Consider the following 27,615-nt stretch of genomic DNA (forward strand, 5'->3'; position numbering starts at 1 on the left):
TGCATTTGCTAACAATTTTTATTTTATAGTAAATGGAGAAGTGTGCCAGTCAGAGGTGGCATAGAGAGGTGAGGGGTGAGGGAAGTGCCGATTAATTATCTGGGGCCAAATGAATGTGGAGGAGGCGCCAGGTAACAGGGGCGTGGGTGCGGTACAGGTGGTCGGGAAGAGGAAGGAGGAGATAAATGTCTTTGGTCCATAACTCTGTGAAGATCCAAGAGGATGAGAGAGAAAAAGTAGAGGAACAAGAAGGCACTTGAGTTTACAGTTGTCTCAGGGAGAGGGAGAGAGAGAGAAAAAAAGAAATATTATGCAGATGATCTGAACCACAGCTGAGGGGTATAGGAAGGAGTCAGTCTACTACACTATTTCTTCTGCAAGGTCCAAGAGTCCAATCACTGGTGACACGACTTCATACATGAACTGAGCCCCGCTAGAGGGCAGCCAACCTTAGTAGTTACATATGTACAAGATTTTCAGAACACAAAAATGGGAGAGCGCAAGTGAACGGAACATACTCTTCTGTTGTTCTTTTTTTTTCAGACTAACAATTGATTTAAAAAAAAAAGAAAAACACACTAAAACGCTTCAACATTAACAACAACAAAAAAGTTGTACAATGACAAAAACAAGAAAGAGATCAGAACAGTCTTTGGTGAACAAACTTTTATGAAAAAAGAGAAATGCACATCAGGCATGACAACCAAAAAAAAACAAACAAAAAAAAACAACAACAAACAAAAGCTATAGAGGAGGCAAGCAGAAATCAGTCTACATCCCCTTGAGAGGGTTTTTACGGTGTGCTGTGTGTGCAAGAGAGAGAGAGAGAGAGAGAGAGAGAGAGCGAGAGAGAGAGAAGAGGACGGTGGTGTAGGTTGTAAGGCTACATTGGCAGTGCAAATGTGGGTTGAGGCATGAGTGAATCCAAGTCATGACTGACTAGCTCCCTGGAAAAGGAGCACAGCTTGAACACAGAGTTGTGTACTGTAGGAAGCAGCTCAAGTGAACGTCACTTCACTGAAAGACCTCCTTGACACCCCAACCCCAACCCCCTCTAACGCCAACTCGAACTCTTCACTGGGCATCAAATACGCAACCTAAACATCTTTTACTCGTAACAGTGGACTCTAGACATCAAACAGGCAACCTAAAACATCTTACTCTGACCAGAACACCCAGACATTTTCTGCGTGACAACAGGGACACAGCTCTTTCAGAACATGTTATGATAAGGGTTGGTGGTACCGGTAAGTACAACATGGGCCTATACTACAAAGCTGGTTCAGGAGTGAACCAGGTTAGGTGAAGAGGTAAATTACCTAATAGAAGAGCCTGGAGTCACCATGCTCTTAAGAAAACGAGGACTTCAGGCTGTTCTATTAGATGATTTACCTCATAACTTAACCTGCCGTATTCCTGAACCAACTTTGTAGTATAGGCCCATGGAGTCCAAGACGACATTCTGAAACCCCTTACAGAGGAGTACAGCTCAGGATTTGATTTGGAGACTGATGCGGCAGCATGTAGTGATGATGAAAAGCCTCCAGGGGGCGTAAACAACATGTTAGTGTTTTAAAGTGACAACCTCCCTCCACTGAGATCAAGAGACCATAGAGGTGAGATGTTAACTGTGTGTGTGTGTGTGTGTGTGTGTATGGGGGGTGGGGGGGCACAACTGACTAGAGGTGGAAGAGGCCAACATGTCTTGCCCAACTCCTTACAGAGTTTGAGCGAAGATAATAGACCGTCTCTGGTTTGAGTATTAGCGCCATGTTGTGCAGTGGCTGAGGGTCGTGGTAAAAGATGAGGTATGCTACGGCCTAGAGTTTGTTCGTGGATGCGGATCTACGTGAAGGAGGACTCCCATTTTCTTCAGCACCTCTTCAGACACTGTTGAGCATGCACAAAACAAAAAACAAAACTAAGAAAAAAGAACAAGCAAAAAGTAAATGCCTGTTAAGTTCAATCTTATACAAAGAAAAAGAGAGTGATGACTCATTCTCAATGGCTACATCAACAAGGAAGGGAAACATCCACGGTGTGTGTGGTTCATTGTGTGCCTTGTGCATCCCAAAAAAAAAAAAAAGGATTATGCAGGTATGTACACACAGTGTTCACTCCATGCACTAATGACGCACGTTCTACACAGGTCCAAACTCTGAGAAGGCAACAAATCCCTTCCAGTCACACACACATCCACACATCCATCCATCCATCCATCCATCCATCCATGCCTCTATACATCCAGACATACATCCACCCATCCTTTCATGCCTCTATACATAAAGACATCCATCCATCCATCCATCCATCCATACAAGCGTGGAGACAAGTATATCTCCACCAAGATGATTACCAAGACAGCATGTGAGTCATGGTGGGAAAGTGAGCAGAATTTGGAAAGGAAAAAAGCAGGAAGTGCTCACATGACGCACATCTCATCTTTACAGCACATCATCTGCACACGCACACACGCACACACACACGGTAGGAAGTCAAAGTTTTTCATTTTCTGTGCAGCCCCACACATCTACAGACGGCAGGACGGTGGGAGGAGGGGGAAAAAAAAACACTGTAGCCCTAGTGGATCCACGTGGCAGATAGAGGGAGGGAGAGTATGAGGAAGAATAGTAGCAGTAGGGGGAGGGATGTTGGCTGGGAGGCAAGACAAGCCTTGTTGAAACCAGGAAGAGAACATTTTGGCAGCTTGGCCCTCACAGCCTCATCCCTTAGTCACAACAACATACACAGCACTCATGGCATTCAGCTCCACACGCGCACACACGCACGGACGCACACACGCACGCACGCTCGCGCACACACAGTCCAGACCGCCGCTTAATCACCATCATACCACACTGACAACCTTAAACATACTTTTAACTGATCTCTCAACATGAATAGATAACTTTAACATAAGATCTTTTTTTTTCTTCTCTTTTTAAAATAATAATTAAAAAAACTAAAACAAAAGCGTATTCTCACATTTTTTAAAGCGCACAACTGTTTTGCAAGTGTCCTTACTTGGTGCACTAGAACAAATTAAAAGTTTTAAGACTTAGATGGTCTGGAACACGGGGTGTTGACCACAACATAAACAGATTAAAAAAAAAAAAAAAAAAAAAAAAACTAAAAAACAAAATAAAAACATGAAAAAGAGGCATTTTGGACAGTCAGCCACAATGACAGAACAAAGCAAATTTAAGGAGGGACTGAGATTGTACAGGAAAGTGTAGAAATAGGAGATGCAACATTCCTTCATGTGACAAACTGGAGACTACCGGAGGAAAGGAGATTGTACAGGTGGCACTGGAGTGCGGGGTGGGGGGAAGGAAATGTAAACTTTGAGAGTTTGATTCTTCATACAGACAGGTGGTGGAGGGTGGTGTAAGGCCAGGGAGGGTCGTGGGGTTGAGTGACTGGACGTGGAGGGTGGAAAGGAGTATCAGAAACCCGACTAACCGATGACGCTTTTTTAAAAATTGGTCGCACACATTTTCACTCTACTGTGTACCAACTCTTTAGCTGTTTTAAGTACCAGCTAGTTTCACAACCCAGTGTGTGTGTGTGTGTGTGTGTGTGTGTGTGTGTGTGTGTGTGTGTGTGTGTCATGGTGGTGGCATGTGTGTACGTGCAGGGGATGAACAGGCTTGGGTGAGTGGTGAGACGGGACCTGGCGTGTGTGCGCGCGCGCGCGTGTGTGTGTGTGTGTGTGTGTGTGTGTGTGCGCACATGTGTGCAAGTGTGCGTTATGGGTGTATGTGTGCGTGTCAGGGGACGTGGGTTCGGGGAGGCCTCTGGGGAAGGCCATTGTGAGCGGGCCCGTCGTGTCGACTGTAGTTGGAGGAGTAGTGGCCGGAGCCTCGGCTGTGGGTGGAGTTAGAGCCGTCGCCGTGGTGATGGCGATCACGGTCGGGGTCGCCGTGGTAGCGGTCACGGTCACCATGGTAGCGGTCTCCATGGCGGTAACCTCCGCGGTGGTAGCCCCCGCGTCCCCTGTCGTGGTACGAGCCGTTGTACCGGTGGCCACCACGCGAATTACCCTGGTAACCCTAAGAGACAAAAATGGTCTTGTGTTATTGAACACAAAAGAAGTGCAAAGTTACCAGCACCTGACCCAAGTTGCACAAGGAACTTGACCCCCTCTTTAGTTGGCATCAAATATTAGACAAATTCTATCGTTGCTTCAGAAAGTTAGCAAGTCGAATCTTGTCCACAGCTCTAAACTAAAGCTGCATAAAAACAGTATGTACTTAAAGGTGCACTGTGTAATATTATTATTAGTAGTTCATTTGATGTTCACAAATGTTACCGTTCTCATGAATACTTACCACCACCATCAAATTCTACATATTCATTATGACTGGGAAAACGGCGCTTTTCATTCATGAAAAGGGGGACCTTCTCCATTTTGAAATCTTACTGTAATTTGGTCATAATATTAACTATTATTTCATTATTAAGTAAATTATCATGAAAAGATAAAATTTGGCTGTAGACAGTACATTTTTTTCTGGCCACCATCTTACACAGTGCACCTTTAAGTCAAATCAGACTATAGAAAGTGGAACGCATGTTCACCTGTCTGTGCGGTTGGTTGGGGCGCCCACCAGAGGGCTGGGCTTGAGACTGGGGGGCGGAGCCGGAAGAGGAAGCAGCTGGAGCCGGAGTGGCCGAGGGAGCAGCCGCTGTGGCTGACGGACCAATGAGGGAAGAAGAGGAGGAGCTACAGCGGGAGCGACTGGAGTAGCCCGTCTGAGGATGGTACACTGCAGACATAGAAATAGAAACAGAAAAGAAGAGATATGGAAATAAGTCCACAGTTCTGTTGAATGTGGAAACTTGTAGATTTAGGGCTACGCAGTCATGGAAATCAGAGTTGTTACAACTGGGGTACAGGAAGTCGGTTGGTGACATTCATGTAGATTGATATAATCCTATGAAGTGGCTTTCTATTTGCTAGACACTAACACAGAACCACTACATAACAAGCAAAGATGACTTAAAAATGAATTAAAATGAATTCACGGTCACTGCACTTTCTGTGTTCGACGCTTCCTTCCTTTAACCATTTTGGAACTATATCAATGGCGATCTGCAAAGACACTGGAATTTTAATCAAGAGGAATCAAAACACGCCCACTCAATACAAAGACGTGTGCTCAAGTTGGGTCTCCTAAGGGGGCGTTGTCCCCTCCTACTTCTTCTCTTTTTGAGGTGTTTGCATAAGACGTGCGCTACTGCCATCTACAGCGCTAAGGGGACTTCATTTATTCTCAACATCAGGACTCCGAAGGTCTCCTAACCAAAGGTCTCCTGAAGGGGTGTTCACCCGACATAAAAGTGGATACCAGAAAATAACCTAAATAGAATATCTAGAATATTTCTGGCGATCTGTGTGTCAAAGGCTCTGTGAGCCACCATCTTTGTGTAAAAATGTAACACGGCAGTCAATGGGATTAGCCCAACTCTTACTTCCATAGCCCTGGGGCTACCAGTTAAGTGTAGTTGTGAAATTCAGAGTTAATCTTCTTCTGCACCCTGATCTATAACCAAAGCAGCCTTGCAACACGTAGCTCCAGAAACTATAGCCTGGAGCTGAATGACTTCAAGATGCTCTGAGTGTAATTGTAATACTTTTAAGAAAATTTGCACAAAGGTAGTTAAATTTTCCTTACCTTCTCCAAAAGACGTGATGCTGGCCTTGAGGGGCTCCAAGTCGGAGGAGAACTTCACAGCTTTTCCCAGATCCTCGTCATACTTGCGCTCGCTCACAAAGTGCTGGCCACCAGAAGAGACCAGAAAACATCAGCACCATTTCAGACAAACCATTACGGTAATTAGGGCTGCAAAATTAATCAAAACTAATCAAAAATCATGATTTAATAGTGATATCAATCAGGATTTAATTGTGGCAATAGTGACCGGCCTTCGAGAGTCCTTGAAGCCAGATCATGCTGACAGATTGGCGTTTCTGGCCAAAAATCTGTAGGTTTGCCTAAGTTTCATGACCTAAGGGTAAGCCACTGAGACTTAGCTACAGTCAAGGTACAGGTATTCTGAGACACTGCTGAAAGAGCGGCAGTACCTTGATGTCTGCGCGGAGTTCGCTCAGCTGGTCTTCGGACATGGATGCCGACTGGTCAGTCAGGCGCCGGAGCTCTTCTGCTCGCTTCTGCCTCCCGTCCAGGATGGCCACTGCAAACACAAGGTAGTCACATTATTACAGTGCCCTCCATAATTATTGGCACCCCTGGTTGAGATGTGTTAAAAGCCTTGAAATAAATTCAGTGTTTATTGCAGAAGAATACTGTCACACTGAAAATTGTAGGAAAATGTAGCCTTCAACTCAAATGAATTGTAAGAAAATAAAAAAAAATCCCTGACTAAAAAATAAATATTTTTCATTAAATCACCTGTTCCACAATTATTGGCACCCTTAACAATTCCCAGGAAATAAATATAATTGAAGCATTTCTGTCATTTCTACAGTAGTTTACAAAGTTTACCAGAGTATGTAGGAACATTTAATTAGTAATTCATCACTTCCTGTTTCCCTGGGGTATAAATATGACGTGACACCGAGGCCATTTCTCTTATCCACTCTTAAACATGGGAAAGACAAAGGAACACAGCATACAAGTGAGGCAGATGTGCGTCGACCTTCACAGGTCAGGCAGAGGCTACAAGAAGATTGCCACTCAACTGCAGCTGCCCATATCCACTGTGAGAGGAATGATTAAGAAGTTCAAAACAACTGGAACAGTGGTAAACAAGCCTGGACGAGGACCCAAGTTTATTTTGCCACCACGCACAGTGAGGAGGATGGCAAGAGAAATCAAAAGATCTCCAAAGCTCACTGTTACAGAATTACAACAAATGGTAGCATCCTGGGGTCACAAAGTCTCCAAATCAACCATCAGGCGCTGTCTACACGCCAACAAGCTGTTTGGGAGGCATGCACGGAGAAAACCTTTCCTCACTCACAATCATAAACGCAAGCGTCTGGAGTTGGCCAAGCGGTATTGGGGCTTCAACTGGGACCGTGTGCTTTGGTCAGATGAGACCAAGATTGAGCTTTTGGCAACAAACACTCTAAGTGGGTCTGGCGTACCACGAAAGATGCGCATGCTGAAAAGCACCTCATACCCACTGTGAAGTATGGGGGTGGGTCAGTGATGCTGTGGGGCTGTTTCGCTTCCAAAGGCCCTGGGAACCTTGTTAGGGTGCATGGCATCATGAATGCTTTGAAATACCAGGACATTTTAAATCAAAATCTGTTGCCCTCTGCCCGAAAGCTGAAGCTGGGTCGTCACTGGGTCTTTCAGCAAGACAATGACCCTAAACATATGGCCAAATCTACACAGAAATGGTTCACCAGACACAAAATCAAGCTCCTCCCATGGCCATCTCAGTCCCCTGACCTCAACCCCATTGAGAACCTGTGGGGTGAGCTGCAGAGGAGAGTAGAGAGATTCTGCAAAGAGGAATGGCTGAAGATCCCTCTTTCTGTCTTTTCCCATCTTGTGAAACATTATAGGAGAAGATTAGGTGCTGTTTTGTTGGCAAAAGGGGGTTGTACAAAATATTAACACCAGGGGTGCTAATAATTGTGACACACATTATTTGATGTCAAATAATTATTTCTTTATGTGGGATTTTTTCCCCACTGAATAAATGCACTTGTATTGAAGGTTGGATTTTTCTCTTTTTTTCCATTAAGGTCCCATATTATTTAGAAAAAAAAATAAATAATTGGAAGCTAAAAAACACATCTCAACCAGGGGTGCCAATAATTGTGGAGGGCACTGTAATTCATTGATGCCTAAAGCACCTGCAAAAATGCCTGCTGAATGTCTAAGCCCTGGTTGGGAGAGTTGCCCACAGCCTATAAAAACCTATTATCTCAGCCTCTGATGCACATAAAAACATGAAATAAGTTGCATTTAAACCCCAAGACCATCATCAGGGCTTTTTCTGAACAGGGAAATAGGGGCGCTCCACCCTCATACCTCCGCGGGTGCACCCTCATACTTTTTAAAAAATGTATATATAAATTACTTTTTTGAGCACCCCTAGTAAATTCCCCCCTTCACCCCCCCGCAACCTGCCATGATGCTCCCTCATGCCAAAAATGTCTAGAAAAAGCCCTGATCATCTTGCATTAGAATGTGTTCAGTTGTAACATAACCACATCTTCATTAAAAAAAGCGCCTAAATACAGCGTATATGTCGCTACAGGCACCAAAGGTAAAACAACATATACGAGTCATCAGGCTAAAATGGGTTAAATACAGAGAATAAGGCCAGGATCAAACATAGATTTGCAAGGATGTATATGCTCCAACATGACAGAAGATATGTTGACTGACTGTAAAGGCACACATTATTGTGCTATTGCCAATATTTGGCAATTCAAACTGTATGAGTTACCCAACATGTTAGAAGAGAGTGTGTGTGCGTGTGTGTTAAGCATGTGCCTGCGTGTGCGCTTTTCAGTTGTGCATCAATAGCATCATTATTACTTTCATATAATCCTCTCCACACCCAAAATCTAACTGAGATGTTTACTCTGTGACTCAACCACTGTTGACTGGAGCCCAACTACTGACTGAAATCCTGAGATTCTGGAAGAGTCAGTCTAATCAAGTTACTAAATAATACAGCTGAGACACTGGCTATGTTTCTGATGTGTCATTTAAGCCTTGTGGCAAACAAATTGGTTTCTCACGGAAGGAAAGTCACACAAAGATCGACTTCACACAACTAGCTTGACGACACAATAATAATGACAAATCGTCCTCTCGTACAGTACGCCACCAAACTTCAGAGAAAAACAGGTTAGAAAAGGCTTTCGGCTGATGGGCGCCACTTGCATAGATGTTCCTTTTTTAGAGGAAAGCAGGAATTCTTGGAATTTCTGGTCTCAATGTTCCTCCTCTGTCCTCTCAATCGCGCACACACAAGCACAGGCACTCAGGCAGGACAAAGGTCTCATTCAAGGATGGCCCAAACTTGATACTCTTCCACCCCTTAAGCCACACACACACACACACACACACACACACACACACACACACACACACACACACACACACACACACACACACACACACACACACACACACACACACACACACACACACACACACACACACACACACACACACACACACAGGTATTCATACTCACTGGCTTCAGCTTTCACTTTATCCATCTCGGCCAGCAGTGCCACCTCTCTGTCCATTAGACTGGGGAAGGGAGAGAGAGGAGAGAGCGAGAGAGAGCGAGAGAGAGGAGAGAGCGAGAGAGAGCGAGAGCGTGTTACTCATCAGGTACTGAAGGGAAAGGTACACCACATCCTGACTGCAGGGTACAGTGAAAACATGATCCATGATGTCCCATATTCGTGAAAAGCAGATCAAGCTCCTAGGCTGAGGTGTGGGCAAGACAAAAATACAAGAGGGAGAGAGAGAGAGAGAGAGAGAGAGAGAGAGAGAGAGAGAGAGAGAGAGAGAGAGAGAGAGAGAGAGAGAGAGAGAGAGAGATAGATAGAGAGAGAAACAAGGAGGAGAAGGTCACAGTGAGAAAAGGAGAGAAAGAGAGTGAGAATAAACCATAAAAAAGACAGAGGGAAAGAACAAGAGCATGAGGGCATAGGAAAGATAGTGAACGAGTGAGAGGGAAAGAAGAAAGGAAAGATAGTGAACGAGTGAGAGGGAAAGAAGAAAGGAAAGAGCAGATGAGAGGATAGTGTACCAGTTCTGCAGCTCTGCGAAGGTCTGCTTCATGGACTTGATGGAGGAGTCCATCTCCTCCTTGACCAGCACACGGTAGCGTGTGAGTGACGCCGTGCATCTCTGCAGGTCCTTCACCGAACGGTCGATGTTGGAGGCTAGGATGCAAAACACACACAATGTTGAAAATGTTTGAGTACTCTCAAAATACAGTTGCACAATTTTAGCCATGCAACATTTTGAAGGATGCCTTGTTAGGGGGAAACAAACTTATTGTCTGTCTTCATCGATTTCCATCGTCCTTTTCCCTCACTCTCTCATTCTTTTGTTTACATTGCACCACAACATTTAAAAGCCCTGACAAAAGATACACATAATATACACATAATAAGTACACTCCAAGAAGTGGAGTTAAAAAAAACTGAACAAAATCACAAGCAGACAGAATTTCCTTCTGTCACTTTGCCAGCTGATTGTAAAAATGCTTTTTGTGGGTTTGACTACAGTCCAAGGGACAAGATGAACACTTCCTGTTGACTGGGTGTGGGTGCCCTCGGTGACTCTCTCTAGGACATGACGCTGCACTTTTATGTCTTGTTGTCACGGTCCAACCGCCCGACCTGGTCTGAGCTGAGCTGCGCTTCCTCCTCAAGAGCCCTCTAGGCCTAGTGTGACACCGAGAGCACCAGGAAGAGGAAAGACTTATTCTCAGAAGAGAAAATAGAATGGCCTTCCAGTAATTTGCTACACGTGCCTTTGAGTCCTCACCTGCCACAATATTGTGAGTGATTTATCCTCCTGGGTATTAAGGAATAAAAGAGCACTTATATGACCCAGGTCTCTGAAATACTTCAGAATGCTGGCCAACTATCTGTGTGCTGCCTCAGTGACTCATAGCTAAGCCACTCCTAAAATTCAACTTGATTCTGGATGGATCAGTGCCAAACACTTTGGCCCAGAGTCATATACGTGGGGGCAGAGGTTACTACATTATTAGGTCTACCAACAAAACAAAACTTATGGAAGTGGCTGAAGGAGTCACAGTAGTTTATATTATGGAAAATCTTACCGATTTTCTTGTTGCCCGATGCGCTTGATTGGTCACTGGGGAGGAAGGTGGAGCTAGAGCTGGAACCAGGTCTGGGACGAGACTTGTTGCTACGGGAACCCTGTTGGTGGAGTGCAGGACTCACGGAATGCCGTTCTGCTTCAGGTGCTAAATAGGAGCACAACACCCACACAAACGCACGCACATTAGCTTCTGTTAACAGCAAAAGGCAACATTTAGTCTTCACTTACCACAGTAATAATTTCCCTCTGGGATTCTCCACATCTAGTATGCCCAGAAATAAGCTTTATTAACACAAAAGGGAATTTCATGGCTATACACACAATGGCTAATAATAAAACGGTGACTGTCAGAGAGACTCAACAAAATAATGAGATACTTGGCAAAAAAGGTCAAAAGAAAATGAGCTCCAGGCGTTATATCTTGTGCAGGGAACAAACGGGCTACTGTACTGACCTTGCTTTGTGTGTCAACTAATGGCTACACTGCATGACCCGGTCAATGGGCCCCCACCCCATTATTCATCTTGGAGACAACAGCAGGGTGCTTACTCTGTTTCTAACACACACAAAAAAGTTAAAATATAAGAGTAAAAAAATTGTTTCCAGACTTTCTTCTGGACAGTCCTCCACCCTAAAGACCCTGGCCTCCCTTTAGACCCGGACTTCAACTACTTCTGCATTTGTGTGCTTACTCATTCTGTTGCAATTGTACCGGTAGTGTTAAGCACATACTGTAAGTTCATTCCACAAAGAGATGAATTTTTATTTTAGTTGTGTGTGAGAGATTCCATATGCCATTCTTTGCTGAAAATCGGTTCGTTTTCTGGAGTGTTTAAATATGACATGGATCTGATGACCTCATTTTCCATTTGAAAGACTTTGGACACAAAATCTCAGATTTCAACACCAGGAAACCAAGACTTTTCAAACATGAGTATTTCCAAAAACCCACACACAACCGTGCCAGCTGTGGCTTTTGTTGTGTTTGGGGCCAGAAGCACCACTAGAAATCCTCAGGGCCCATAAAAGATTATAACTTTAGCGAGTCAATGCTATTAAAATACACCATTAACTCTTTGTAGGGCAAGTGACTATATTTGATCACTTACGATTACTTGCACACCTATCACAAATGCCCCTGCCATGCCTCTCTACAAGGGTGTACAACCAAGTGGGTTATATCAAATCAGGCTTTCACACAGATAGTGACATAATGACATTTTACCAATCAGCAGTGGCCTGGAGCCTGTCAACATTTTGATTTTCACTTGGGAGCTGAGACTTGTGTGCCCTACATAGGGTTAACAGTGTCCAAAAGGTCCCCTGCCACTACCAGGTCTTTACGATAATCCTAGCCTGGCAGCTCCCCCAATGATTGGAGCAGAAGCTCCCCTGAGCAGCAGCCTCATGGCTCACCTGTGAGGTCGGGCAGGTCGGGCGATGCGGGCTCGGAGTCAAGCTCGGCGTCTATGGAGACTGAGTCGAGCTGCTCGCTCAGGGAGTCCAGGGACTCTCCCTCGGCCGCCAGGGAACCGTTGGCGTGGAAGCCGTTATGCGTCTCGGCCATCTCAGGGTCCAGCGTGGATTCGGAGGGCGTGGGCTCCGGCTCCGGTTCTGGCTCCTTGGCTGCTGGTTTGGGCTTCTTTTTCTTTTTGGGCTGGAGGGAGTGCAGGAAGGGTTAATCAGTGATTTGGATACAGCAGCACTAGTAAATGCATAAACTAGCTTGGAAAAAAATATAATAATTTCCCAAAGACGCAAGTCTTTCTAAATGTGGTCCATACATTTAACTGAGTGAAAGACACCTCTGGATTCACTTTTACTGCCCTCCAAACAGAGCAAGTTTGGAGGAGAGGAGTGCTTCTCTAAAATGTAAAAAAAATTCTTCCAACCTGCCGGTTGGCCAAGGACAAAAGCTAATTGGCACTCCTTTCAAGCCAATAGATTGGACATCATATGGCTACTAGACAAAACGACCATTACAAATATCCATTCCTTCATTTGTTTTTCTTCACTGAGATGTAATGCCTCTAATAAATGTGTCTTTCTTGGAACAAGGCTTTGAGGATTTACAAGGCACCCTTCTTCGTTGAAAAGCTTTTATTAAACTGAGCAAGTTCATGGTAGAACTGATTCAAATTGCCAACATGTTTTTCGGCGAGCAATGGCCTTCATCAGGGCTTTAAAAGGTTAAAAACTCCCCCCCCCACTTCCCTATATGCATTCAACGTCAAGCTTTGGTAGAACGCTGAAGCCCTCTGACCTACATCTTCCAAATGTATTTTTGTTTCGCATATTTTTTTGTCTTCAGTGGTGCCCATGGCCTTGGGTAGATGATCCCAGTTGGAATGAGCAGCGGTGATAACGAGGGCAGCAGCTGGATGTGGAGTAAAGTGCAGTCGTGCAGGTCTGGACTCAAAGGTATGTTTAGTGTTGTTTAGCGAAGGGGCCCTACGGGGGTCCCTAGCAGCTCAGCATGCCCCGGCACGCCACCGCCTCAAGCCATGAATCTGACCCGATTTCACCAAGCAGCGTTTTGGTGTATTAAGGAAATCACATCTTAGTACTTGAATTACAACCCACATATTTTCTTCAAGAAAAAAAATGTACTTTGAATAAGAAACTGACTTGGATCAAAGTCTACTGAAATGGCATTTCTTTCTACAATCATTTCACCACCTGTACGACTATAGTAAGTGAAACCTTAATGTGCTGGAGGTGCCATATTACACCAAATATACGGCTATGCAATCATGCCATGCCAACTACCTATTTGACTAAGCTCATATAGCAACCCTTACTGACTTAGATCAAATCAGATAGCGAGTGTACACAGGAGTGTAATGTAGGCTACATGTGCGTGCATGTGTGCGTGCATGTGTGTGTGCTTGTATCTTTGAGTGTTTACTGTGGCTCTTCAAGTGTTTTAGACATTGTTTATCAGGACAGAGCAGGAATGCAAGGACACCCAGAGGAAGTGTCTATCAGCTGGGCCTGATGGATGGATGGATGGATGGATGGATGGATGGAAGTTAGTTACCTTTTTTTTCCCGGTGACATTCCATTCCTTCAGGATCTCCACGGCGCTCCCTGCAAGGAGTTCAAAAGCAGCCAGTCAGTGAGCGAACAAACATCTCCATGGCTGCAAACACTTGCCAGCACTCACTCACGTACACACTTTCACTAAGTACACAAGGGCCAGCCCACGCCATTGGAAAACAGCTGGGAGATCGAGCAGTTGAGGGAGAGGGCCCAACCATGCAGAGCCGCTCAGCAGCAGCTACAGTACATGGGTGTGACGTATGTGTGTGTGTGTGTGTGTGTATGTGTGTGTGTGTGTGTGTGTGTGTGTGTGTGTGTGTGTGTGTGTGTGTGTGTGTGTGTGTGTGTGTGTGTGTGTGCCCAGGTGTTTCACGTACTCCAAATACACCGACAACAGCAACTACAGTACATTGGTGTGACGTGCGCTGTGTGCGTGTTCAGTACGTGAGACCTGGGTTCAGACAACACTGGAGTGGTGTTTACCGAGGTTCACTCAACCACTTTAATGTGTGCCTGGGTGCTTGTGTCTGAGTGTGTGTGTGTGCATAGATGCTTGCGTTTCATTCTGTGTTTAAGTGTGTGTGTGTGTGTGTGTGTGTGTCTCTGATATTCATCTTGAGAGTTGCTGAGGAGTCTCCTGGGCCAAGTGATCTCCCAGCTGTGGCAGGCTGGCAAACATGCAACCATAACAACTTCCATGCATAAAGCTGTGCGTTTACTTGGTATTATGGACACGCACGCACGCACGCACGCACGCACGCACGCACGCACGCACGCACGCACGCACGCACGCACGCACGCACGCACGCACACACAGCAATATAACCATGCACTAGCTCCCATGTCCCAACAGGGGTGTACAAGTGTTTTTCTTTTTTCTTTTCATGAGGACAGTTTGTGTTACTCTACCTTCCACAAAAGCCTGTACGGCCCGGTCCACACAGTTCTCAAAGTGCTGCAGCACCAGGGCAATCTCATTGTTGCTCTTGTTGGGGACGACCGCTCGCACCGCATTTATCTGTACAGCCCAGAGAGAGAGAGAGAGAGAGAGAGAGAGAGAGAGATATGGAGGGATAGAGAGAGGAAGAGGAGAAGGAGGAGGGGTATGGGGGTGGAGAGTGAGAGAGAGGAAGTGAGAAGCAGTAAATCTGGAAAAGATCTTAACCAAACTCAGCCAAGGCACCCCAACCCACTCACTAGCCTTCCCTCCCCACTCACCCCCACCCCAAAACCCCTCAGACAGTCTGAAATCCCCACTTAAGGCAAGCCATGTTAAATCGCAAAAGAAAAATACAGTGCGGAAATATGACAACCGTGTGGTCTCGAGGTTAAGATAAGAAGACGTTAAGTTGGCATGCGTGAGGATTACCGCAAGGATGAATACGCTTAAAAAATCGACTAAGTCTTCACAGTGTGTAAGTGAGGAAAAATGCAAAGAGTTAGTTGAAGTCCTCCCACCTTCTCCTTCATCCGATCAAACGTTCCTCCCTGGGACATCACCATTTTGGAATGAGTGTCAAATACGACACCCGATGTATCTGTAAAATGATGAAAACAGCAACAACAACAAAAAACTTGTTAAAAACAACAAAAAGAGCCTGTGCGGAGCAACTCCGCACACTGTGCTGAGGGTTGGAGCCCAAGAGTCTGTAAACGTTGAGCTAGCAAGCAACCGATCAGTGAGCCAGTCAGACAGTCAGTCGGTGGGACGTTTGGTCTGCTTGCTGTGGAGCTGGCAGGATCCTCTGCCTCCAAGAGGACCTCCCCCCTAAAAATGTAGGTCAGCAGGAACTCTTCTAAAACTGCAAAGGGGGGCCCATCAGCCGCTTGGCTCACGTTTTTTTTAAACTTTTTTTCCCCCCTCTCTCTCTTTCCCCCAATTTCGTTTTTTCTTGCTGTGGTATGCCACATATGTCAGGAGAGTTCGCCAGATGGGATGTGTAAGCTTGTGTGTGTGTGTGTGTGTGTGTGTGTGTGTGTGTGTGTGTGTGTGTGTGTGTGTGTGTGTGTGTGTGTGTGTGTGTGTGTGTGTGTGTGTGTGTGTGTCTTCTGAGAAGCTCAGGGTCTCAAGTTCTAAATCTCTCAGGACCATTCCTCAAAGTGCCGTGCACTACACACAGGACGGCAGCAATCAGCAGGGCCTCAGAGAGGGGCAGAGGCAGGAGAAGAACCCACACAAAGCTGGCTTGATGGAGACATCCTTTCTCCCCACAAATAACAAAGCCTCTCCGCCACTTGAGCCTGCGAGCGTTTGCTCGCCAGATTTAATGACAACGCTCTCGTATTGACAATCACACTCTGGACAGCCTGAAAGGTGTCCTTTGTCCTGAAGGACCTTTTATAGAAACGTGTACTGTGCACACCATTGCCACGATTCCACGTAGTCAGTCGGCATATCGGGAATGCAAATAACACTCATCCTCTAACACACATGCATGTGCAAACATACTTATACATGTGCAAATACATACACATGCCAAGAAAAGCAAAGCAAACATGTTTGTCTACTTAGTTCTTTGCGCACGCACACTGCTTTTCCATGGCGAGCGAAGTGAAGTCCCGGAGCCGCGACTCCGGAGCCTCGGGGACGTGCAGGTGTGTTGGTGGAGATATAAACACTCAACACCCTGGAGAACAACACTGGCTCTACTGACAGACACAGCTCTGCAGTCCCCAGCGTGGGAGAGAGAGAGAGAGAGAGAGAGAGAGAGAGAGAGAGAGAGAGAGAGAGAGAGAGAGAGAGAGAGAGAGAGAGAGAGAGAGAGAGAGAGAGAGAGAGAGAGAGAGAGAGAGAGAGAGAGAGAGAGGTAGAGAGAGCGGGCGAGCGAGCGAGCGAGCGAGCGAGCGAGAGAGCGAGAGAGCGAGCGCTGGGCCCTGGATCTGTCTGGCCGTCCATTGGGGAACAAAAAGGTCCCCAAAAATAATTCCATCTGTCAGAGCAGACTCATGCCGAGCTGGCGCTCGGGTGAATCGGCTTTGAAATTTGCTTTGCAAATACTGGCCGCACTGAGTCCATCTCAGCAAAACTCATTAAATGGTTTTCATTCACCTCGCCCGCTGATATCTCTGTGTATCTTTGCCAGACTACACTTGACGAGAACACCTTACCTTACCTAGCCGACAGACAGCAACGGGCAATGGCAAATAGTTGCAAACTCAGCCACGTTATTGTAATGTTACTTTACACTAAATAGGGGGTTTTAAACAAAGCACCTTCAGGTAACAAGTTGTGGATAAAGCAATTTTGCTAGCATAGCTTCTAAAATAACCCATCACAATTCACAAACCACACGCTAACTCAACTAATTAACTCATAATATTTGATTAGCCAGGCTTTAAGCATCTCTGTAAGGGCTTAGAGTTCTCAAGAAGTCTGGTGCATCTTCATTAATTTCAAAGTGATGGAACAGCTATGAAATTAAACATAGATCTGGTTGTAAGATGTAGTATTTATTCAGATGGAAGCACATGGGAAATGGATTTTAAATCACGATTTTAATGGGTCAAGAGAATAGGGAAACTAGTGCTTAGTGCAGAAGTCAGGCAGCAAAACAAAAATATATCCACTGTAAAAAAACAAAAAACAAAAAACAAAAAAAAAACAGTACTAGTGTGGTTGTCATCAGTTAGCCAGAAATGCTGTGTACATAATCACCTGCATACATAATCCAGTTGCTTTGTTGCCAGAAACAAGTATGTGGTTTGCTCTTTTACTCTTTGAAGTCAGATTACCAACGTCGACAATACGTCATCACCAGCTATTTCTAGACCTGTCAGACACATCCGAGGCCTGTCATTAGTGACATGCTTAGAGGTGCACATAGGACATTTTCAGTGGCCCATGCCATCAGATTATACCTTTGTCATGTACACAGTCAACGTTTAGCACACTCCATGGTTATGCGTTCCACAAAACAAAAGAATTTAACCACCTTACAGCACTTTCTCAAGTGTTGCCCTGAGGCCATTGGCGTGGTCTTTGGCAAAGGACTTGGAGTAATTGCAGACAAGCAGGAATCTAGATCGTCAGCAATCTTCAACTACCAAGAATAACAAAAAAAGGAGAAGTTTCAAAAATAGCTCAACACGCCGCACCAGCATCTCAGCACTGACGTCACAGCACACCATAGAAATGAATTGACGCCTGACAAAGTGGGCGTGTAACCGCTAGCTCTGTACAAACAAGACCTGGACAACTTCTGAACTCTGGATTAAGTTTACCAACACAGACAAGAGCGATAAGGAAGTCGCGCAGCCTAGCAACCCATTGATTCCATAACGCAACACGCCGCATTCTAGCACATACAGCTGTTCTGCTGCTCTAGGTCAAGAGGCATCGTCGGCAAAGGGGTGTGTACATTGTACACAGGTCTTTGACCACTTTCAGGTGGACATGTAGTGCATACAAAGTACACATTGCAGGCTAGATACGCTTCTGCGTTTTCCAGCTGCTTATTCTAACAAAAAAATAGATATTTTCAGAGTTGCGAAACGTTTCACTTGACTCTTGAAAAGCTTGATACACAAGAGTTCAAAATCCACATGGATTGCTCAAATCAATGGGAGCAACTTCCACCACTCCTAAGCACTTACAATGTCTCAGTAGCAGCGTCATGTCAAAGTGGCTGACTTTGAGCAAGCCTTCTTTTGTCAAGGGTTGATAACATACTTACATGAGGCACACAAAACCCCTTAGTAAACTGCAGTGGAGTGAGAGCTTTCATGCAGTAAGAATCTCAGGTGTCCACTGCCTTTCTGTGGAACCAAATTATTTGCAAAAATGGCATGCAACAACAATACAGCCTTTACTTAACAAAACAGCACAGTGGGACGGAGTGTCTGTGTGTGTGTGTCTGTGTGTGTGTGTGTGTGTGTGTCTGTGTGTGTGTGTGTGTGTGTGTGTGTGTGTGTGTGTGTGTGTGTGTGTGTGTGAGAGAGCGCGTGTGGGCACAAGGTCAGGTGCCTGAACTACTGGCGTTTACCTACATACACATACACGCGTCTATGCAAACTGTACCCATCCGAAGTCCCCTTTAGTGCAAGCCTCATTAATATAGGCGGCTGATGGTTAAATGTTTACTCTGTGAGGCAAAGTGCAGAGGCAAAGTGCCAAGGCATCCTACAGCAGCCCGACAGCACATGGATGCGTTCAGGAAAATGACTTCATATACTACAGTTATACAGAAAAGCATAACAACCAGACAGAGCAGCAGGGACTGTTAACTTGCATTTAGATAATGACCAAAGGAGAAAAAAATCTCACAATTTAGATATATTTTACTTATCAATTCAAGACTCGTCTTGAATGACTGATTGGAATGAATGATTGATCAAAGCAGCAAACTAATATAACATTATAGGACAAGTAGACCTGCACTTGGCCAATAAGTTACCTCATCTCTTCTTAAACAGAGGCCATTAACAAACAACTTGTGTGGAACATTACATGTCCTCTTCACAATGTTGTGGAATTTCACCAGGACACAGAAATGAGCTACCTGTGGCGTGCCTTTAATCCCTTTGTTGGCTTTGGTCAAATGTATGCTTAATACATCTAATAATCAAAAGAATTTGCTTACAGAGCTGACAAAAGGTATGTTTGAGTAGTTCACAAAGTAAAAACCCTGCCATGTGTTTGTAAACAGGTGACCCGGGTGGTTTACCTACCCATCTTGGTCCAATTATGAATCTGAGCTGATCGGATCAAAGGTGTTTACTAAGGTTTACTTTTAGGTTACTTTCTGACAGCCCTGCTAAATAAATGTAAAAAAAGTACCACAAAGCAACAAGCAGACTACCAGTACAGAAGCATTGCCCGTTTGCTTATCCACCAAGATGAGAGGTGAGCAAGAGAAATATGATAACTCTAGTGTGGATAAACACAACCAGATTTTCAGCACAAACCATTTCCACAAAGCGGGGAAATACTAAGTGCTCCTTTTCCCACTTGGAGTATCAAGTCTCCAACTGAGTATGTGAGAATGGGTGGACTAAACTTGGCTTTGCCAGCCCCAATCCAGAATTTCTAAAGGAGGAGGAGATGGTGGCCTCTTTTCCTTCTCTGCAGCTACAACAGACACAATCACACTCCATACACAATCATTTGTGCATTAAGTGCGTGCGTGTGTGTGTGCGTGTGTTAGGGGTCGACCGATACAGGTTTTTTAATGGCTGATGCCATACTGATCCGGCCAGTTTGGATTCATATCCCATCTTGGGTGGACCCAGGGAAAAGGATGAAAGGGGAAACCACGAGAAATTTTCATGCATGCTGCGCAAAGTTGTTCAATTGCGCTGTTTTCGGTTAAACCCTGGCCCGTCGGGCAGGTATTTGACCTGTTTTAAAGCTCCTAGCGTGCATTAAAACCCTTTTGAACGCTTTGGCCGTGGTGTGTGGGTCCATACAAGTCGATCTAGTGGTTCACAGTTCCATTAGGCAGCACAGGTACGATACAACAGGAGTTTTCAAAAGTGCCGCACCTACCTCTTTCAGCTTCCGCCTTCCAACTACGTCCGCAAAATGGTTCGCCAAAGTGATACTTCATAGTAATCCATTTTATTTTTGTCCACCAAAGACGAGCCACAAGAAACATATTCACACGTTTTCATGTCCTGTGTTGTTATTGTCTCGCAGATTAATTTCTCTGTCACTGAACGCAGTTTAGTGACGTCACGGTGTCACATGACTCCTGGAAGGAACGCACAAATATTCTGGTTCGAAAAAGATAACCATGGCCACCAAACTCTTCAATTGAACCACCAGACCCCAACGAAGGATCCATCTCAAAATATCAAACAGTATATTACGACAGTGCCTCTCTCTCTCGCTTCTGTATAATAACGTAGCCTTTCTACCTCTCTGATAATAACTGGATGAGCGAATGTGCGTTCCTTCCAGGAGTCATGTGACACCGTGACGTCACTAAACTGCGTTCAGTGACAGAGAAATTAATCTGCGAGACAATAACAACACAGGACATGAAATGTCCCTAATGGCCCTAATGGTGAATATTCTTTTTTTTACAAATTCTTGAAAATGTAATCACTTGTTCCTTTTGTAATTTTCAACAACTCCACAAAATTTCATCAAAATCTGTGCATTATTTTTTGAGTTATCCTGCTGACAGGCAGACAGACAGACAAACATACCAACCAATGTGACTGAAAACATTATCTCCTTTGCAGAGTTAACAATTGGCAAAAAAGGCTGTGCAAAATGAGATGAGATATATTTTAAGGCAGTTTGACTCATATTGGCGTAACATGATCTGGTTTCCAAACCACAGAGGGCAGAGCATAGCAGTGCCCGTCAGGAGCTAATGATATGACTGCTGAGATCTGGGGTGATATGAGGTTTGGCAGCAGCACTGGATCAGCGACCAGACTGCATAACTTGTGGCCAGTGAGGTAAGGTGGTTTACAATGGACACAGCTCTGGGGATTTATCTGACAGCTGCCACATAGGTGCGCTCAGAGGGACAATATGCGTTCATTGCACCATTGCACCAAGGCCCAATAGTGAAGCGGGCAGGAGTGCGTTTCTCGACAATGCCGTTGCCAAGTCAGAAACTGTTTAAATGCAATTTCTCATGGGTAACCCAACTAGTTAGCAGCGATACTGTCGAGAAACGGGACCAAGGACGGTATATGCCATCTATGTTGTGTGTGCATGTGTACAGGACACTTACCTTTCGGGCCGTTTTTCCGGGCCATGCTATGCTTCACTCGTTGGTAATCACTCAGTACTTGACTTTCACAACTGGTGTGAGAGACAGAGAAAGATGGACGACAAGAAAGGATAAAGGGAAGGGGGAAAGAAAGAGAGAGAGAAAAAAAAACATCAGCCAAGCAGAACAAAGAGTGCCATGTTCCTTAGCCTAGCACACAGGCTGTCTCAGATTAACACTGTGCTTAAGCAGTTTCTGCTGTGTGCGTACGTGTGAGTGGGGGTGTGTGCCTGAGCTCACTGCGCTCCTTCTCAGGGCTGAAGGAGGCAGGGAGCAGCTCGGATGTCGGGGCTGGGGAGGAGGTGCTGGACTGGAGTGGGGTTAGCTGAGGACAAACGCAGTGGAGGAGAGCCCAGAGCACACATGTGCAACCTCGCTCCCCTCTTCCCTTCTCCCCCCCCCTACCTATCCCATCCCATACAAATACTCCTTCCAGCCCCCATATCCAACTAGTAAGGAACAGCCTTCAACCAGTTACTCCTTCTTCCTTTCTTTTACCCGAACAAATATACACATGAAAAGATAATTTGCCACCTTTCAAACGATGGTCGAGCTTGACACTTGGAGCCATTAGCCTACATCTTGAAAAAGCAAAGAACCCAAAGAACCCCATTTCTCTCAGTCACCCTCCCACAATCTGTTTAGAAGAACTGATCAAGGAGGAGATGGGTGGATATGTCGTCCATCACTGCAGTCCAATGGCAATGGCCTTTCCAGATGTGGGTTTCTTCTCTACATAAACCAGCCAACTCAAGTCACACTGGTTGAAACATCTGAAACTCTGGCCATTTCCTCTCAAATGTAACAGTTTGGTGCGCAGCAGCAGCAGCATAAGGTCCTTCTTGTGTTCAGCCTTCTGCATGCCTCCCTGCGCTTTCTGAAATTAATTTCCTCTTTTCATAAACTCATCTGATCAAAAACACATTTGATGGAATGAAATGAATATCCGTCTCTCGCTTACAGTACAGTTGCAGAATCTGCATCTAATATTGTGCTTGGCAGCAGGCAGCAGCTGCCTACCGGACTAGAAGAGCTGGACCGAGTCTCATGGCTCGTATAGGAGCAGTTCCTGCTGATGCAGCTCCCCACCCAATTCCTCATTATTCGCCAGCCTGGAGAAAGCAATCAGTAATCTCCACCATTGTGCCTTAAATTAAGTCATTGCAATCATGAGATGAGCAAGTGCAAAATGTCATTTCAATTCAATTTAATTCTAAATCCAATGCTTTTTTTTAAGCCTTAACCAGGGTCTAGGGTCATATCGCACAGAATAACATCCAGCCAGCATATAGGACATCTAATAAAGGTATTGGTGCAAGTTCATGGTTTTACAACTGCATATCTGACACTGCTGCTTCTTGGACTGGTTACAAAGTATGAATTCACTGACTCATTCAGGCGGCGGCACAGCAACATATTCCAAAGGAGTGCCTCAAATGTGGGCGCACCAGCAACCACGAAGTGTCTGGCATCAGACCAACAGGATACCTGAGCAAGCAGCCGTAGAAGTGCAGCCGCAGTGCACTTCATCAGAATGTCTTTCCTGGACGAAGCCTAATTCATTCCAATAGTGGGATGTAAAGGTGATAATACACAGGGCAACTTTTTGTTACAATACTATATGATAACTTAACTTACTTTGGACTGTTCATCACTGCAACACTTTTATCCAATGAACCAGCAGCAGACAGTCTTACACCATTCCATCAGAAAAGTAGGAGTTAAATCAAGATGTTGCCTGAAGCCAACAAAAAAAGTTGCCCTGTCTATCATTACTTAAGACATGGTACAAATACTTTATGGAATTTAGAAAGTATAACGCTTTGTCACCTTTTCTATCTAAAGCAGGTAACATCAGTGAATGCCATATAGATGAGCTCGCTCTACCAGTCTTCAAGGCTCAGTAAAAACAGCTGATTCACAGCTGATTGGATTAAATGTCAGGCAGTGGGTTTTTTTTTACTTCCTGAAAAAGTTTTGACACCTCGTCATGGGTACAAAGCGTTCTAAAACCATTTCACAGTTACAGAGTGCATGCCGAATATATACATCTTACAGCACTGTCACTATTATCACTAATCTGAAAAATGACCAGGAAGCTTTATCTAGCCTACTGGTGGATCGTTACACAAAAGTGAGAAGATTAATTTTTGCTTCTTACTTCAGAATACCTTGAAATGTATACATTACGTTTAACACGATAGTCCCACACATACAATGCTAAACAGACTCAGTACTTGAGTCCAGATCTGCATGGGCAAGGTCCATAACCAGACCATCTGCATGCTATAATAATAATTTTCAAACAAGTACCCTGGTCTGTACTGCAATCATTCAGGTAAGTAAGCGCTGAGTTGAACTTAATATACAAGAGAGACTGAATACTGATACAGGGCTATGTCTAATAATATTAATATTATTATACATATCATAAATCTTCTAAAAATACAAATACTTAATGTGGCTACCGCTATGGTCAGGAGGACCAGAACAGAATGTATTCTATTCCCTTTTTTCTCTTCGGCTGACATTTGTTGTCAGGGACAATAAAATGTACCCAAGTCTCATCTGGTTCCTCTGCTGACTGTCGTCACACATGCAGCAGAATAATATCAACCTCCTCCCCATGCAATCTCTTTAACAACTGACGCACAATAAACAGCCCTTCGAGGCAGGAATCCATTCCAGCTATTTGCCAAAGAGGGTGAACCTCCACCAATACTCTCGACTCCTCTCTTCGCTTCGCTTCATGTCAGGCAGGTTGGGCGTTACACTCTGAGCCAATTCTAACAATGCCTGAATGTGCCCCATGGGCTTTTTTTTTGGCATTTTGTAGGTTATGCTATGGGTGGAAATACGATCTTTAAGACTACTTAAAATAGGAATGGCAAGGACACAGCAAGCCAAGTTTTTGCTCTGTTCCTAGAAAGTAGGGGTGTGCAAAATAATCGTTGCATCGATGCATCGCGATACTTACTCTCACGATACAATGCATCGATTCATGACAAGGTATCGTGATACTTATTTTCTCAATATACTGCATGGAGTCANGACAATTGATTATTTGATAACAATAAAATTCGATTTGCCACGGGTTATTTTGTTCAGTAGAGAATAGGTAATATTTCTGTTGTGATGTAAGCTCTCTCCCAGATGATAGAATGCTTAAATAGAATGAACTGACTTAAGAAAGCGACACAGCAACTGACAAATAAGCTGTATTTTACACATTTACTGAAGTAAATATCGCAATGCATCACAGTAGTACATGAATCGCAATGCATCGTGATAGAATCGCATCGTGGCATGTGTATCGTGATGCGCATCGAATCGTGAACCCTTTGCCAATACCCACCCCTACTAGAAAGTGGTCATCAACACATACATTGTTGGTATTTATGATTTTATGGGGGTGAGTGAGTCAGCCAGAAGACATAGCAAGTGGGAACAGAGGAGGTAGTAAATCCCTGAAATTCCAGTGGAACTGACAGGTCCACAGGCGAAAGCCCTAAGTAAGACCAGGGGCCGAGCTAGAACTGGCCTAATGATTGCCAAGAAGCAGGTATATTTAAAAAAAAAATCTTCTTGACACAAGTCTCAAGGACTTCAAACCCCACAATCAGCTCAGCTAAGCATTCCTACCTCAATACTATTTTCAAGTCATATTTTTTTTTTTACTACTGACACTATCATTAAACACAATACACCCAAGGCAGTGACATGTTAACATTCTGGCACAAAACATTTGAGACACCTCGGATAAACAGTAATGTCTATTGAGAACCTCTTCCGTGCTCCTAAAAAGACATATGATGAAGAGGTGGATGTATTCCGTTACGATACGATTGTAAAAGGGCGACGTTCATTATCAATTTGTAGAAGTTCACACGCATGAATTTCGTTCGACGTGAACAAGGAACTCAATGAAGTCTCGAATGTACACGGTGTGGAAGTCAGCACCTTAATGATTTTTTGACGTTATAACTGAATTTAAGTACCCAAAACACATTAATTTCGATACACGACGCAGGCACCAATGACGCTTGTTATGTATCCCAACGCAATAAAAGAAAGTAAGTTACATGTTGCATAAGTCGACTTACCCAACTTGTTATGAATGACCTAATAACACCAGGGTAAACAAAAAAAGATCAAATGCCACAACTCACACAGTCACGGAGTCTGACTGGAGAGATTGCTGTAATTGAGAAAGCCCTGCAATTGTTAGCCTAATACCTACTCGTCATTGTTGATTTAACGTTACCTTCAAGTTGATGAATCGCTACCATTTGTGAGGTAAACAACGAACCAACGATGGGACAGGTTACGAGCGACAACTCATCAATAGCAAACCAAAAACGACATACAGTTTCAAAACGGACAGCTTACTGCGAAACGATACGCTGTTTAAATTAGCTGATAAATTGTTAGCATGGCTGCCTCAGCTCCCATACAACAGACCACTACCGCCGTATCCCCAACAGTATCCATTTAATGTTAATTCTAGATTAGCCATCTTAGCTAGCTATCGATACGTAACCACTCGTCTCACTTCAGTCACCTTGCCCTGGCTGAACTTGGGCATACTATTGTCGTACTTTCACATTACATTAGTTGTAAAATTGGGTGTCCAACCAACTTCTCATATCAAGGTGTACAGCAAGCCAGAATTCCACTTACTGTTGAAAACAAATGGAGGCCAATTGATAGGTATGATGCTAGTCTTCACTCAATAGCTGAACAAAAGACCAGCAAAAAATGACTTCTCACCTCAAACAGGTTACACGATAGCTAATAAAACCACAGATACGAACAACACCCAAGTAGCATTGGCTTTCTCGCGGTATTCAGTTACCAATTCATAGAGGATAGCGGTGGTTTGATTTGCAAAATTACCTGAGGCCAAGGGTCCTTCCCACATCTATAGCATGCGCCTTGGTTAGCTTCGTATGGTTATGTGGCAGTATCTTAGCAACGCTCCCCTGCTAGCACGTTAGCTATGAGGTTTCGCAAGCTAACACTGACCACAGCTACTGAGCGTTGACTAGATGTGCTTCATTACAAAACATGCCATTTAAAAATGATTTTTACACAGTAGGCTACCTCGTGTAATCTGTTTAATTTATTATATTTAAATGTGCGCAGTGCAGTGGCATTGGGACCACCTTACACACAATGTTTCATCAGTATCTTACGACACCTCAATACATGCCAATTCTCTCATTTATTCAGAATTTGGGTTGGTTGACCAAGCAGTCGCTAATTCACTAGCGTCTGGGTAGCTAGCTGAAAAGTACTGCGTTTATGATACGGGCTGTGCACCTCACTAATCAATTATATGTGAGTTATGCTGCATTTAAATTAGTATGGCTTCTATCCCCCATCAAACGAAAAACAGTGTTGGCTCACCTGTATCAGTGTAGAAGTTCGCTGAATAACGTTACGTCTACCATGAACTAGCAACTCAGGCCAGTGTCTCTGCACCCGGTTTGCCAGAAATATGGCGTCACTTCCGAGCATCAAAGCCCAGCCGCGACGTCAGAAAGTCAAATAGAAGTGCTGATTGTGCTGCAGAAATAAGTCTGTTTGCAACTCAAATTGTCATCATGAATGGTTGTCAAGGCCTAGGTTTCTTTCCATGACAACCACGTGTATAAACAGGCCTCTGATGTTATTTTGCAGTGGGGATGGGGAACCATTCTAACAGGATATCTAGCCTACCGCCTGTCACACCTTGGGCAAATTCTCTTTGCCTTGGGATCAGAACCTGTCAAAATCTCCATCATAGCCCAGCCCGGTCGTTTCCAAAGTGGGGGCCGGGGACCCCTGGGGGCCGCAGAGGGTTGCTAAGGGGGCCGCGGAATGGTGGCAGAAAAATCATAGCACATCAAAATAAATAATAGATAAATTAATGTGCACCAAAATAAACCAAAATCAGCGCCAAACAATATATCCATTAGTTAAAAACTGCATCTATTGTAACCAGGAACATTATAGCCTAGTTATTTTTAGCATATCCCAATGGGACACTGACACAC

At 44.5% G+C, this 27,615-nt stretch overlaps 1 protein-coding gene across 4 annotated transcripts; it reads right to left on the reverse strand.

The window, feature by feature from the left end:
• Window positions 1–27,120, reverse strand: spats2 (spermatogenesis associated serine rich 2). Of its 4 annotated transcripts, none has more exons than XM_063208490.1 (13): window positions 26,987–27,120; window positions 21,539–21,609; window positions 15,309–15,388; window positions 14,760–14,868; window positions 13,849–13,898; window positions 12,225–12,465; window positions 10,807–10,953; window positions 9,760–9,895; window positions 9,193–9,251; window positions 6,089–6,198; window positions 5,679–5,781; window positions 4,582–4,769; window positions 1–4,052 (listed from the first exon to the last, which is right to left on the reverse strand). In XM_063208490.1, the coding sequence occupies exons 2-13, from the start codon at window positions 21,561–21,563 to the stop codon at window positions 3,771–3,773; spliced, it is 1,530 nt and encodes a 509-aa protein (XP_063064560.1). In that variant the 5' UTR covers window positions 21,564–21,609; window positions 26,987–27,120; the 3' UTR covers window positions 1–3,770. The 4 variants fall into 4 exon arrangements, with proteins under 4 accessions (XP_063064560.1, XP_063064559.1, XP_063064558.1 ...); XM_063208489.1 differs by lacking the exon at window positions 26,987–27,120 and adding an exon at window positions 26,474–26,944; XM_063208488.1 differs by lacking the exon at window positions 26,987–27,120 and adding an exon at window positions 23,216–26,439.
• Window positions 27,121–27,615: the final 495 nt, after the last annotated feature.

The sequence above is a fragment of the Engraulis encrasicolus genome, chromosome 10 (genome assembly GCF_034702125.1).
Source record: "Engraulis encrasicolus isolate BLACKSEA-1 chromosome 10, IST_EnEncr_1.0, whole genome shotgun sequence".
NCBI lineage: Eukaryota > Metazoa > Chordata > Actinopteri > Clupeiformes > Engraulidae > Engraulis > Engraulis encrasicolus.

Bases quoted from the DNA above. Each gene is read 5' to 3' on its own strand.
- spats2 (XM_063208488.1), bottom strand. The intron at 9,896-10,806 runs GTAAGATTTTCC...TTTGCATCCTAG, and splicing joins ATCGGGCAACAAGAAAATCG to CCTCCAACATCGACCGTTCG. The intron at 6,199-9,192 runs GTGAGTATGAAT...TTGTGTTTGCAG, and splicing joins TAAAGTGAAAGCTGAAGCCA to TGGCCATCCTGGACGGGAGG.